Source organism: Dermacentor variabilis, chromosome 3 (genome assembly GCF_050947875.1).
Source record: "Dermacentor variabilis isolate Ectoservices chromosome 3, ASM5094787v1, whole genome shotgun sequence".
NCBI classification, from domain to species: domain Eukaryota; kingdom Metazoa; phylum Arthropoda; class Arachnida; order Ixodida; family Ixodidae; genus Dermacentor; species Dermacentor variabilis.
This window is the reverse complement of record NC_134570.1, coordinates 159,366,639-159,381,060: the sequence shown is the minus strand read 5'-3', so window position 1 is coordinate 159,381,060 and position 14,422 is coordinate 159,366,639. Positions and strand designations below refer to the sequence as shown.

At 47.5% G+C, this 14,422-nt stretch overlaps 1 protein-coding gene across 1 annotated transcript in view; it reads left to right on the top strand.

The window, feature by feature from the left end:
* Positions 1-14,422, top strand: part of LOC142576466 (uncharacterized) — an 82,011-nt gene that overhangs the window by 28,589 nt on the left and 39,000 nt on the right. Inside the window, exons 7-10 of the mRNA XM_075686607.1 lie at positions 694-1,131; positions 1,612-1,860; positions 5,827-6,065; positions 9,563-9,879. Of these exons, the coding sequence (XP_075542722.1) occupies positions 694-1,131; positions 1,612-1,860; positions 5,827-6,065; positions 9,563-9,879 (1,243 nt within the window). The remainder of the gene's footprint in view (positions 1-693; positions 1,132-1,611; positions 1,861-5,826; positions 6,066-9,562; positions 9,880-14,422) is intronic.

Sequence of the window (14,422 nt, the reverse complement as noted above, 5' to 3'; positions counted from 1 at the left end):
ACCGAAAATCTGTTGAAGCTGCTGTTGGAACACCATCCAGTCCAGCAAGGTGCTCTCATGGTTACGAAACCCAATTCTCAGCAACGTTCATACGTTGTGAAGCTTATGGGAATCATCCCACTGGTTAAGCTCACTCGGTCATAATTTCCCAGCCAGTCTTCAACATCTTCACCACGGAGACCACTGAACATGCTTGGGTTGCACTGCTGGGCGTTGACAATCTATGAGGGAGCCATTGGGTGGGCAAGTATGGTGAGGCCAGAGGGTCCTGATAGCTCCTATTAGAGCATGGCACTGGAAAGGCGAAGCAAGTGATGATCATAATGAAGATCCAGAGGGGCTCGTAGTCGTAGAGGACTAAGGAAGCAAAAGCAACCTGCACCACTTCTGAGACAGCTGTTAGCTCAACACTTTTATCGGCAGGACTGCTTGCTGAATAGGATGACGCTGGCAGTGATGATTAGCATATACTGATGATGAAGATGAGGGAGAATATAATGCTGACAATATAATTTCTTAAGTGTGTGTGCATTCATGCATGTGTATCAGCAGTGCAGTAGATATTGGTAGCTTACAGGTACTCCAGTTTCCGGTGTTTAGGCATTGTTTCCAAGTTTTCCAGTGCTTATGCAACACACAGACGTGCAATTTTGTTTAAATTCAGCATGTGTTCTGCTCTTGGCTCGTTGACAGCCCATTTCTGAAGCTGGCGACCTCTCCAGCAAGTTCCGCGTGGCCGAGTTGGAGGAACAGCTGCGTTCGACCGAGTCGAGCCTGGCCGAGCGGTCTGCAGCCCTGTCAGCTCTGGAGCGGGAGCGCACGGAGCTGGTGACGGAAGTTCAGCGACTACGGCTGCGGCTGAGCGACAGCGAGCTTGGTCGGCGTAACCAGGACGAGCTGTTGCGGGAAGGGGTGCAGAAGGTCCGGCGGCTGCAGACGGAACTGGCAGCCAGCGAGGAGCGAGCCACGGAACTGCGCAGCCAGAAGGCGGCCCTGGAGGTGGCCCTGGCTGCAGCCAACGAGGACAAGCGTGTTGTTGGGGAGTCGCTGGGCACCCTGACTGAGAACTTGGCACGGCTAGAAGGCAACTTCAAGCTCATCCGTACTGAGCAGGTCGCTAAAACGGCACAGGTGAGCCAGACTTCCAGGTGACCTTCATCCTCTTCGTGCTGGCTAAACCACATCTGAAATCTGTTAGGAACTTGGCAGACATGAATACTTGAAGCAATAGCTTCGAAGGTCAATGTAAGCAAGGGCAAAAGGAAAAATGGCAGCACCTACTGCAACTAAAATGCCTTGCCACTCTGAATGCATATTCATTGGTGAAACACGTCATCTAGAGCCTAGTGATTGAATGATAGTTTAATAATGTACCGTTTGGTTGTGGGTCCAGTAACAGTATCTGGTGACCATAGAAGTGGAATAGAAAAGTGCTCATGTGCCATGCTTTAGATGCTCGTTAAAGAATCCAAGGGGGTAAAAATTAATGTGGAGCCCACCATTGCAGTGTTTCTCATAGCATCTGCATTACTGTGGGACATTATAAACTCCAATCGCCCATCAAAAACCTGCCCTTTTGCGCTGTTTCACTTTTCTTTAATAATGTTACAGATTGATCAGCTGCAACGAGAGAAGGCCTCGCTTGGTGAGCGCCTCTCAGAGGCCGAGACCGCATTATCATTGGCCAGGAAGGAACTCGAGTCCCGGTCAAATGCAAGGTCCCAGGCACAGGCCATGGAGGCAAGCCAGCTGCGAAAGCAGTACAGTGACCTGCAGAATGTGTTGCGTCTCCTGGAGGCTGAGCTCAAGAAGGCTGCAGCCGAAGCCAGGGAGGCCGCCACACAGCACGGTGTGGACAAGGCGAGTTCACTGCTTGTCACTTCTGGCTATTCCACATTGCTATGGGTGTTGGATGATTGTTTAGACAGGTGCTGTGGCTGAGCCATGCAAGTGTTTGTTCTTGAAGGCTGGGGGTGCGCAAAAAGGTCGACGTCATCTTGACCCTCACCCCTTTTAGTGCATCCATTAATAATTTTCTGTGAAAGGAAAAAAAATCATTGTAATTCACTTGGCAGTTGCGCGAAGCAACAAAGAAAACCCATATGGGTTTCTCTGAAAGAAAGCTTTAAGTTGAAAAAAGCATCCTTCTTCTGGGGATATGGCTTGGGACCAATGCATTTTTGAGGTGGTTGCTGTGCCCTCCCAACTAACCAGGAGGCTAGCAGAGCTAACACTTTCATGAATGTTCATCTGCCGTGCAGGTTTCTACAGAACCGGTTTGCCATGTTCAGCGTCCTCTTGCTTCTAGTTGTCGATTAACTTGGCCACGTTCTGTGGTCGTCTGCCCTCCTGGTCAGCTGAGATGGTGGAGCCTTTAAAGGATGTTGATCCCGGATTTGATCCCTAGACCAAGGCAAATTTGGCTTCAACTGTGAAGCTTTCTTTCTGAGAGATTTGTATGGGCTTCTTTCCATAGCTTCGTGCTACGGTTAGATAGATGCCAATTTCCCATTAGAAACTTCTTCCATGTTGCAGGCTTCTGGCAGAACTGATTTGACATAATTGTCTGTAGTAGCCATGAGGGAAGGCCAGAAGGCTGAAAGGAATGCAGAAACTCCACTGGAGTTGTCTAAATATCCATAATCATACTCCCTAATTTCAGTTGGCCAACCCCCAAATTTATGTTGGCCAACCCCCAAATTTCATGTTGGCCAGCCCCCAAATTTCATGTTGGCCAGCCCCCAAATTTCATGTTGGCCAGCCCCCAAATTTCAAGTTGACCCATGCCCACGGCCTACCACCAAATTTAAGTTGGCCCACTCCTGCATTTCAAGTTGGCCCACCCACATATTCCAAGTTGGCCTCCCCCGAATTTAAGTTGGCCCACCCTCAAATTTTAGTTGGCCCACTCCTACTATAAGCTTTCATATGCATGTTCTAAGGAGCCCTATGTGTCTCTATAGGTATTCTGTTTTCATTTATATTTTAAAATTGTTCCTTATCACTTATAAAGCTACCAATCATCTACATTTACACTATTATAATGATTAAGTTTAACTTTGCAAATTATGCATTTTTGTGCAGAAACAGGGCATTACTCTTTTCGCATAATGGGGCTGGGGTACTTGCCAAAGAATGCTTACACATTAATAATGCAGTCCAGCTCTGATAATTGACCCTTTCCATGTTTTTGGAGGAAGTCGGCTCATCCATTGTAATGCGGGGTCTCCAAACAGGTTCTTGGGACAGACGAACGAGCACACAGTAGTGCAAACAATCAAAATGACATTTATTGCACCTTACGTACACCAATGCCCGAATGCCAGCTAGCCAAATTATTACCAATAGATCATGCCGATGGGTGCAGACAAATCGAGGGAGTTCAACTTACCGTGACAGCATGGTGCGAGCAAGTATATTCGCCTCTATGCTGGACACCAAGCCTCTCTCATGGACTCACCAGACTCCCCTCTCACATTTCTTGGACACGCCGCACCGTCTATGGCACTGCCGAGAAGTCTGTGCGTGGCCTCCAAGACGAGAAGTGTGGCGCCCCGGTGCCTGCAAACGCCGAGGATTGTTCCCTCACTTGCTGCGAACTCAGTGGTACATACTCGGTGACGCAAGTTGGTGAGAGGTTCACTGAAGAGCAGCACATGCCCAGTGCCTTCGTGGCACAGCTGTTGGCGTGAAAAGCATTCATTGAAAAGTGGCCGTACCCAGTGCAATTGTTCTGCAGCCTGCTAATGTGTCTGCTTGCGCACCTTAAGGAACCTTTGCGATGTGGGTTTGACTCCACTCAGCATCTGAGAAATTTAAGGGGCATTTTTCGTCACTGTGCCAGTAAGACATATGTCAGGAGATGTGTGAGAGTCAAGCATTTCTCTTAAGGCGCAGTATAACAGACAGTTTCACCTCTGTGTACTTCACATCGTATGTTGTGGGGTCTCACCCGGGCTCTTGGGACAAAGGAAAGACAACACAGTAGTGCAGACAATCACAAGGGCATTTATTGCACCTTTTATACACCAATCTATAGCCAGCCGAATTATTATGGATAGAACATGCTGGTGGGCGTGCGACAAATCGAGGAAGTCCGACTCGCCGCGACCAGATAGCGAGCGAATATGTTCGCCTCGTGCTGGACACTAATGCCTGGTCGTTCGCATGTACGGTCACGCGAACGGTGGCACATTCGAACGATCGTGTTCGTTCATTCCGGTCACGGAGCAAGAAATATTTAGGAGTGGAAACTCCGCTGTTTGCGGCGACCAGTAAAGGTCACAAGCTCGCGGATATGTTTTCATGCTGGCGGCACCTGGCGGCATGAAAAGAAATTACCGCCGTTTCGGTTGCCAGGGCAACCGGTTGAGCGTGTTGCTCCCGTTTGGCCGCGCGTGCCTGACTTCTACCACGGAGTGGCCGGAGCTGCCGGAGCCACCGAGCCGCCTGCCGGGCGCTGCTTTTTTTTTTTTTTCCGCTGCGGCTTCTACGACGCGCCGCATGGTGCCGCCACTGTATACGGTAGCGTCAGCGCATGCAACAATTGTGGCTTTATCTGGTCGCGCGCGCTCGTTTGCGCTGACGGGAGTTTCACCTTGATTCCGGTGTAGGCCTTGTGAGACCGTCTCGCAGAAGCATGGATCGGCGCGCGTGCAGAACGTCCGTGCCGCTTGCCGACCCCAAGCCAAAAAGGAAGCGCCTATTCCCTGCCACTCCCGACTAACCCCGCCGTTAGGTGGCGCTAGCAGCGCAACACTCGCGCCCATCTCATACTGCTGTGCAACCATATCGCCCACTCCCATAAAGCCATGTAGCAAAGCCAGATTACAGGAAACAGGAGACGTGCAGGGAAAACAACATATCAGGGGACGTGCGAGAGTCGCACATTCCCACAAACTGCGCATCTTAACAAGTTGCACATGGCTGCTTAGTAGAAACGCTTGTGTGCATATGCACAATGCTTGGTGATATTCAGGCTGGCAGCAGAAAGTCAGATGCAGACCTAGCTTAGCTTCAGTGTAGATAGAGCAAATAACGACATGTCTGCTTGCTTCTTTGTAATTCTTCTTTGTAATTTCAGCCAAGTTGGCTGCACATTGTTTGTGTCTCTGAAGGGTGCACTCATCAAAAATGCAAAATCAGTACAGTTTTTTGCATTGCCTGTGCTACGTGCGAAATGTGAGCAGAGTGCATGTTAAGCAACGCTGTGCTGAAGCAGCTTAAAGGGGCCCTGAACCTCTTTTGATCGAAGTGGAGAAAGACATTTGAAGTGAAGATAGGCTATTTCAGAACCACTTTGCCGCAAAAAGTACTTTAATGCGTTCAGCAGAAGTGGAGTTATCGGCAATCAAACACGGCCTCAGCTGTGCTTCCCTTCCTCCTCCAATACCTTGCACTGCAAAGGCTACGGCGGAGATGTCACCATAGCGCGCAGTTCAATGCCGCGTTAAACGTAAGCCAAACGCGGCTGTCCTCAGAGAGCCGCAGTGCGCTTAGCCACTGGACTCGTGGCGGCACCTCGTGGTGGCCGCGGTGTAGTCAAGCGCAGCGACCACTAGCAGCCACATATTGGAGTGTGCTTTATGACGAAATAAAGCACACAGAAAACGGCGAGGATCATGGGGTTTTTGAAACGAGAGTGTTTGAGAGAAAGGTGACTTCGCGCTCCGCTTGCAAGCTCCACGGACCGCGTACGACAGCAGAACTTGGCTGAGATGTTCACAACAGTGCATGCTACCCACGGACTATGTTATTTTACCAAGCCAGAAGCATGATTCGGGGCCCCTTTAATTCTGCATGGCCTGTCACGTCGACGCCTTGCAGGAGAAACTTCAGCAGTCGGAGGAGCGGCGGGAACATGCCGAGGCTCAGCTGGAGACCATGGCACAGCGCAACGCCGTCCTGCAGAGCCAGCTGCAGGAGTCAGCCCAGCGGTTGGTCCGTGAAGAGGCCCGCCGGGTGGCCGGCCTCCAGGAGCAGGCACAGCTGCACGACCTGTCCACATGGGAGACACGCGTGCGGGAACTCGAGCAGACGCTCGCCACACGCGAGATGGCCAGCAGGTAAATAACTTTCTGAGTCTTCCTGCCTGGCTGGGGTTCCAGAAAGCAGCACCTATCCATTAAGAGCCGGAAATATTCAGAAGTTCTGTGCTTGGCAGTAGTTGCTTAGAAGTGTGCTTGTCTTTCCATAAAAAGCAAAATCTTGCAAGACTTGCATGCACTTTGCATGCACCGTTTACTTGAGGTACTGGCAAGGGCTTCGATGCACATCGCACACATGCTTGCATGTACTTTTGAACCTCGTTATAACGAGATGGGATATAATGAGATAACGGATATAACGAAATAAATAAATTTCTCCTTGAAATCCCCATAGAGACTTTCCATACAATTCCTCATAGAAGGGGAATTGTCCTGCCAATGGATACAGCAAACTAGATTTGTCTCCGAAACCAAAAAATACCCGACCGTTGCACGCTGATTACGTCGCTTTCTGCGGGGTTCGGCACTTGTTCGCTATGGCAGTTCAAAACTCTCGCATCTTCGCGTTGAATACATCATCGAGCAACACTGGTCTTGAGCAACACAGAAAATGACTCACTATAGCTACGCTTCTTGTGTTACCAGTCGATAATTTCCCCCAAAACACGATCCTTCAGCCCTGACATTCAGTACATCGCCAAACTGTGATCGCATGCGTTTTCCAGCCACTAGCTTCATTGTAGACAGCATAAACAGGAAACGGCGCGAAGCACGCATGATTGAGAGCAGTAGTCGTCCGCCGCAGCAGCTTCCCTGCAGTACTCGCCAGGGCCATTGAGCTCTTCCTCCCATGTCATGTGAAAATGCCAGCGCGCACATCCTATTCCGATACCAGCACGTCTCCTCGCGGGTCATTGCATACAGCATTCGCAGCTGTCGCCACCACCCCTGTCACAATAAGCTTCTTCATACATATGTTGGAGAGTGTGTGTGGTGTAGTGCTGTTGGAAGCCTACTGCACGCTTTTAATAGGTGAAAACCCAAACCTGCCACCATTCCCTGCCGCCTCTTTGTGTGGGACCGGTCCAAGTGTGCATCGCTTGTAGAAATGAAGGCAGGTCACAGTCGCTGCATTGGTGGAACAAGCTATGCGCTGTCCTCTTGCCCTGCTTGTGCAGCTAGGGATAGAGCTGGCACAATGACAGCTCACTCATGCAACATTTGCATTGGTCTGTTCAGTAGCTGTGACAATAGCATCGAGTAAGCACAAATCTTTTCCGTTGAAGGAAAAGCTGGACAAACTCTTGTTCAAACCACAATTTGAAGAGAAAGTGCATAGACATCAACCGTGAGCTTGGACTGCCAGCATTGACTGCCAGCATGTGCGGCCTGTGTGACATGTTGGCAACCATGTGATATTCTGTGGGTACAAGGCCAACAGTCAGCCGATAGGCCTTGATGCACATAATCTTTCCACGTGGCAAATGTTGGAGGTCACATGAACAAGCGCATGTGGCCAAGCACGTCTGTGGCTCGCACCGTGTCTTGGAGATCGTGTGCGAGTGGGGCGAGGTGAGAGAGCTGGTGGCTTCAGTGCGCAGTGATGGATGTCACGTGATCTGCTGAGTCTTGGAGACATGCAACATGTTTAGTTGAAATGTTGAAGCACGGGATGGCACAGAATGTTTGCTTTGGGACAAGCACGCACGCTTCCAGCTCGCGGCACTCCTCATCACACTGGCATTGTGATGACAAGTACTTGGAAGTCATCAAGTGGACTCTGTAAATGTGTCTTTAAGCACATTACACAGCGCTTTAGTTGGCAAGATGTTTAGTGCAATTTACAACTGCCCATAATACTGTGAACCTTATTAGTGCTTAATAGTCAAATACATTGCTAGCTCTATGTTCCGCCTTTCTAGCGAAGTGGAAATTTTTATTGCCTTCAGCTTGCACGTTTTCAATTTCATCTTTTCCCTGGAACATATGAACAAGCCTCCACTCCAAAGTAAGGGCCACTGTTAAAGGGAGCACAAGCATTCTGCCTTCAGAAATGGCTGAAATATGAGATAACAGTCCGCAGATTCGACAATGCCTTATGTTGTATAACATATGTCCAATGGATTATATTAGCTACTTTCTTCCGATAAAAGGTAAAGAAATGTTCCAATTTTATTGGCTTTATTACTGGTTAGATGTTCTCTTTAACCATGGATCTTGCTGTATATGCTCTTGAATGTGCTTCAATCCCCTGGCAAGATTGACACATTAATACCATATATACTTGCATAATGAATGCACACACATAATAAACACACCTCCAACTTTGCTCATGTGCAGTCCCACGATCGAATAGCCGTGCTGTAGTTTTTTCGGAGAGACTAGAATTGTTTACTGTGACACGTGTTTAGAGCAAGTGCACTTAACGCTTAATGCATGTTTGCGACCAGTGCCGGTGCAAAGGAACCTCGCAGACTCAAGAGAGAGAGAAAAAAAACGGAACTGGCTGTCTGCAACAGTAACTTTCCACTGTTTAGGGACTTTACTCATACGCAATGGGAGAGCATGCACAATGCGTGGACAGGTGGCCGAGCGTGGCGCACGGGAGAGTCCAAGTGAAGAATGGGCGGCCCGCACTTGGGCGCAATAGTGGGCATAGTCGAGTGTACTGTCGAATTCGCTTGTCTGTTGCTCGCTTCTCTGCCGGTCTTTGGTTTCACTGTGTGCGATGGGCCCTAATTTGAGTTATACGCCTACTGTGGAACAGAGAGTTTGTCTGCTCATAAAACAGAAACGTTGATCAGACACTGTTAAACTTTGGCATGCAGATGAGCAGGAAAGTCAAGGAAGAGGCGTACATAGCGTGCTGTCAAAATAACAGGTGCCAAAAAGCAGCGCTTCAATGTGATGCTTGCGATAACGGCAGACGGCCGGAAGTGGCTGCAGAGATGAGCTGTTATGGAACGACAGTGTGGATGAAGCAGCCAGTGACCTGGACAACAGGTCTGGTGGCTCCTATGCAGAGTGAAGTGCAATAAGAATGCCATTACGGTTCGCAAATAGTATACATCTTTTTTTTATTACAAAGATAAGTTATCTAATGCATTTTTTAAAGCCATTACCGTCTTACTTTTCAAACTTTTCTGTTTCGAAAGAGTTCACATAAAATTTATCCCGCGTGATAAATCCACACTACAACATTGCTTCGGTCTTTTGTGAAAAAAAGTGCGTTCATTATGCGAGTAAATACGGTACTCTTCAGCATGCTGTAATCTTTTGGCAGTATTAACATGCCAAGGGCTTGGGGACACTCTCGGAGATCACTTTTGGCAATGTTGCTTTTAGCGCACACTTATTGGCTGGTAGAGCAAAACCGGATGAGCGGATTGGCCGGTCGAGCATTATGTCACGTGAAGGCAATAGTATCGCCGAAAGCTATAGTCCAGAAATACGACCCCTGGTGTAGGGAGTAGCATTATAGAAGGATGTGTTGATTCTTTGGAAGGATGTGTTCACTCTGTGTGATTCGTCGGCACTGTCACGCGTCTATACTTTGCACTTACGTGTCGGTGCAGGGAGCAGGAACGCATGCACAAGTCCAACATTCGTCTGCTGACGCGCAAGCTCCGCGAGAAGATGAAGGAGCTCAAGCTGGCCCAGGTGCAGCTGGCCAATGCGGCCGATGCCGAGTCGCAACAGCGGGACGACCAGTTGCAGCGGCAGGGCCAGAAACCGGTCAACCAGGAAGTCCAAACTCTGGAACAACCACAGAAAGCAAGTGCCGAGGCTCAGACCGATGAGGCGGCAAAGACTCAGGAGGAGCAGACGGAGCTCGCCGAAAAGAACCAAGAACTGCTGCTGCAGCTGGAAAGGGAACAAGGACGGCTCACAGGTAAGGGATCTTGCCTCTTTTTCGTGTTTGCTCAGTTCGTGGCTAATTTTGTGGAATGTGCGATAAAAAATGCGTACGCTAATAGGGGAAGGACAAGGATGCAGTGCTCTCATGACTAAATAGCATCTCTTTTACCGCAGCTGCCAGCATTTTTAACGAAACAATGCCAAAGCACAAACACGCACAAAGAGAGAAGATACGGAAATATAAATACCAAAATAAAATTTTTGCATTTTCCAGCTGGAATGTTCTATTAGTTTGATGCATTGCAAATGAATATTTCGGTAAGTGCGAAAGCACGTGCAAAGATCGGGCAGACTAGCCGCTGGAAGGCATGCAGATCACATCGGATACATGGAAACAAAATAAACGCTACTCCAACAGCTGTAAATCTAACCCATATGCTTCATCGTTGCTGAGTCACCTGTACTAAGATGTTTGCAGCAAGGATTGCGCAATGGCTTGTTGCCCGTTACCAAATCGGCCAGTGGCGAATTTTTGTCGTGGCCATACTACCTTGGTCATTAGGCCTAACTGGCGCTGCTTCGTCAGGTCTCAGTAACTAAGTTACGATTAGGTGCCGGATTGACACAGATTCATTCGCAGCAGCAGCATGACACTCGGAAAGCCAACAACCACCTCGCAAACGAAAGAGAGTGTACGAGATGACAACAAGGTTGTTCACGACAACCATCTTTGTGACAAACTGCATAGCGGCCTCTCGTTCCTGACGCTGTTCGTCAGGAATGAGATGTGGGGTTTGACAGGCGGCAAATGACGCTGAACCCAACAACGAAAAGGTACCGGATCTTAAAGTGGTCCTGAACCACCTGTCGAGCTTGGTGAAATATGTCGCTCAACCAAATTTCGAAGTCGTGCGCCACGCATGGAGCTCACAAGTGGAGTGGGAAGTCACACTCTTTTCATACGAGGCCATCTCCTCACCTTTTTTGAAGCTGCCAGCTGCTTGCATATGTCATCTTGTGCAAGATTCCCATAGATGGCTGCCATTGGCTGATTGTTGGCATCAATTAAGAAGAGTGTTTGAACCAGTGCACTTCTTCCTACTGTTACTGTGTACATTTAGTGAAGCGGTTTAATAAACAGGCTTAAGTAAGCAAACACCTTTGTTTTCAATTCCAAGAATTATATACTTCCATTTTAATTTAATTTAATGTAAAAGTTTAATTCGCACATAGGAATTAAACTTTTGCCCCACTGCTTATCAGTGTCGTAATCGTTGGATCTCACTAATTTCAATTAGTTTTGAGCACTCAACTAGCCTCGACCCACACAAAATTTAAGGTCCAACCACACGTACGCTTGCCAGTGGGCGCTCAATCCTGGCTGCTCCTGGCTAGACATGTTAGCAGGCATCGCTTTGTATTGAGCTTGAATGGCAGATTGAAATGTGCAAGTTAGATGTAGCTACTATCTGTCGGTCAAGCTGGTGCAGGACAAAGCTGGTCTGCACCACCCACCATGGTCAGAGCGACATATGTGAGTGCTAGCGCACACGCTAGCTCTGTCGGGCAAAAGGCAAACACTGCACATATGCACTACAGTTGCATGTAGCTGCGGTCTGCTACGTAGCATAGCTGTCATGGTCGCAGTGGGGCGCCGTGCCTGCTCGCTGCGCTCACTGTGGCTCTCTGAGGACAACAGCGTTTGGTGTTTGGTGAGTCATGGGTACCGAAATCGGAAATAGTGGCGTCTACGTGAACATCCAAAATCAAATTTAAGCTGCACGCCACGGTTCAGTAGGCAGATCGTTGTGCACACACCCAGCTCTGCCGTAGCCTTTACAGTGCAAGGCATGAAGGAGCAGAGCACCGCGGTGGGAATCAAAAGTGATCTTTGATTGCCAATAACTTCGGTTCTGCTGAACGTATCGGAAGTACTTTATTGCTGCTAAGTATTTCTGAAATAGTCTATTTTAATGTCAAATGGATTTCTTAAGTTCAATAAAAAAATGTTTCTGGGCCCTTTTAATGGGCAGTGCTGACTGTAGTCCACCAGCACAGCACCAATGATGGCCACGCACGTAGCAGTGCTTGAGTCACATGATGCGCGATCCGTGCTTTCATCTGTTGCACAGACTGGTCATAGTATGATAACTCCCCTGCCGTAAAGCTGGGGAACTCCTTTATATTTCGGAGGAAAACTGAAAAAGCAAAACTTTCTATGCATTAAGGGATTGCCAAAACAAAAAAAAAAAAAAAGAGACAGGCCCACTATTAAACTGAGATCTTTTTCAGTGAAAAACATATCATCCGTAGGACATTCGAATTATGTCTCAATGCCCGTGCACCATTTCATAAACAAATAGGACATTCACCGGACGCCCAGTTTCAGATATCCTACTGCAGATGTGTCCAGGATATCACACATAGACCTTTTTCAGCACATACCTCAGTATTTGTCCTACATGAGGCTTTGTGTGAGTTTCCTCGTAACAGAATTATGTTATCTCTTATGTTCAGATTACAAGTTGAAGCTATCATGTCGGTAGCTCGTGTGCGTTGTACCTTGCAAATTTTCTGATGCAATTTACTTTGAAAAGTTGAGTTAGTTGGGTGATCCTCCTGCAGGTGGCAGAAGGCTTTGAAGCATGAGGAGTATGCTTCACTTCCACTCGTGCATGTCTGTGCACATAATGTGCGCACACAATGTATCTGTTGCATTTATGATACAGCGTACACTACGAACATAATAAACATTATAACAACCACTATGCAAACTATGCAAACACCACTTGTGCTCTTTTCACCTCCGTTGCCTTTCCTGTGGTTGTCTTTTTTGAATGCGCAACTTGGTTCTTCAAAGCACTGTGCGAAAGGCCCACCCGTGTGTCTGTCAAATGTATGCCGCATGCTTCCACGATGTCCATTACGGACTTGCAAAGGATGTCCGCAGGATGTGGAAAGTGGGGCCAAACGATCATGTGAGGGACGTCCGTAGGACGTATTCCACACATCCCCTAGATATCCCTGGTCCTGGCAGTGGATGTCCGTAAGATGTCCATAGGATGTCATTGTCGTCACTTGTTCGTTGGTACCATTCAGTACAATGTAACGTCACTAATCCTCTAGCTTCAGATGGAAAATTACACTCGACTCTATTTTAAATTCTATTGATAAAAACATATTTTTACGACCTTCATATGCTAGAACTGAGCTGTAATCAGTGCTGGCACACTAATTTGGTGCTCCGTTTATTAAGAGCAGACCGTACTGCACATATCTTTTGATTTTTATGTACCTAAATTACTGATAACTTGCTACATTATTGTTGTGCAACGCTTGGAGACTCCTGAGCATGTACAGCACATTTTCTTACCCAAGAGATGCATGTATACAAATTCACAGAGTTGTGGCATCTCTAAAGCTGTGCGTCCAGCCCAGTGGCTTGGAGAAAAGCTATAGCGGCACTTGTTACCAGGGCTGCACTTTTTACATTAGGCCGAGGACCTAAAAGAAACTCATCTGGTAGCGGTCTCTTATAGATCTTTGCAATGGAAGAGACAAGTTGCTGTAGTTGTTGCGCGTACGCGGGACACTTGCTAAATATATGTTCAAGTGATGATTATACCATCATCATTCATCAGCCCTTTCCCTCCCCGTCCCTTTTCCCCAGTGTAGAGTAGCAGGCCAGACAAGTTATAGCTCAGGCCGATCTCTCTGCCTTTCTGTAAATAAATTTCTCTCTCTCTCTTCTTACCCAAAATTCTAAGCTATAAATTTTGTGATTTTTTTTAATATTCAATATTCGATTCGATATTTGGCTGTTTTTTTCTTGATTTAATTCAATATGCGATTGGAAATCTACACCCACCGTAGTTGCTCAGTGGCTATGGTGTTAGGCTGCTAAGCACGAGGTCGCGGGATCAAATCCTGGCAATGGCGGCCGCATTTCGATGGGGGTGAAATGCAAATACACCTGTGTACTTAGATTTAGATGGACATTAAAGAACCCCAGGTGGTCCAAATTTCCAGAGTCCCCCACTACGGCTTGCCTTATAATCACATACTGTAGTAGTTTTGGCATGCTGAAACACCATAATTTAATTTTGATTGGAAATCTACTTATTTGGTATTCACATACCCCAGGTTTTTTGTACTCTTTCCAAGACGCATCATAATACAAAATGGCAAACATTGAAATTGTGTCTTTGAGTAAATGCTGATACCAGTGAGGACGATCATGGCCTCTCCTTGTATCAATATGGTGAAGCAGCTCTCCATGGTGAATCACCAGATCTCCTAGTAAAGTTTAGTTGACCCTGTCGCAGCAGCGGGTATTTAACCTGGAGCGTGCTCTGAACATTTATAATTGCCAACTGTCAGCTGTGAGCTCAGCTAGTACTTTTCTTATCAGATATTTCTAGCACTTTTTAGAAAATTGAAGAAGAGAACAGGATAGGAGGAACGCTGGTCCTAAACTCCTTTCACTTAGAAACATTACAGACTATGTCGCAACAGAAGAATGTGCTCCATGAGCACATGCTGGTCGCTACTCATTGTGTTTGCATAGCAATTAGCTG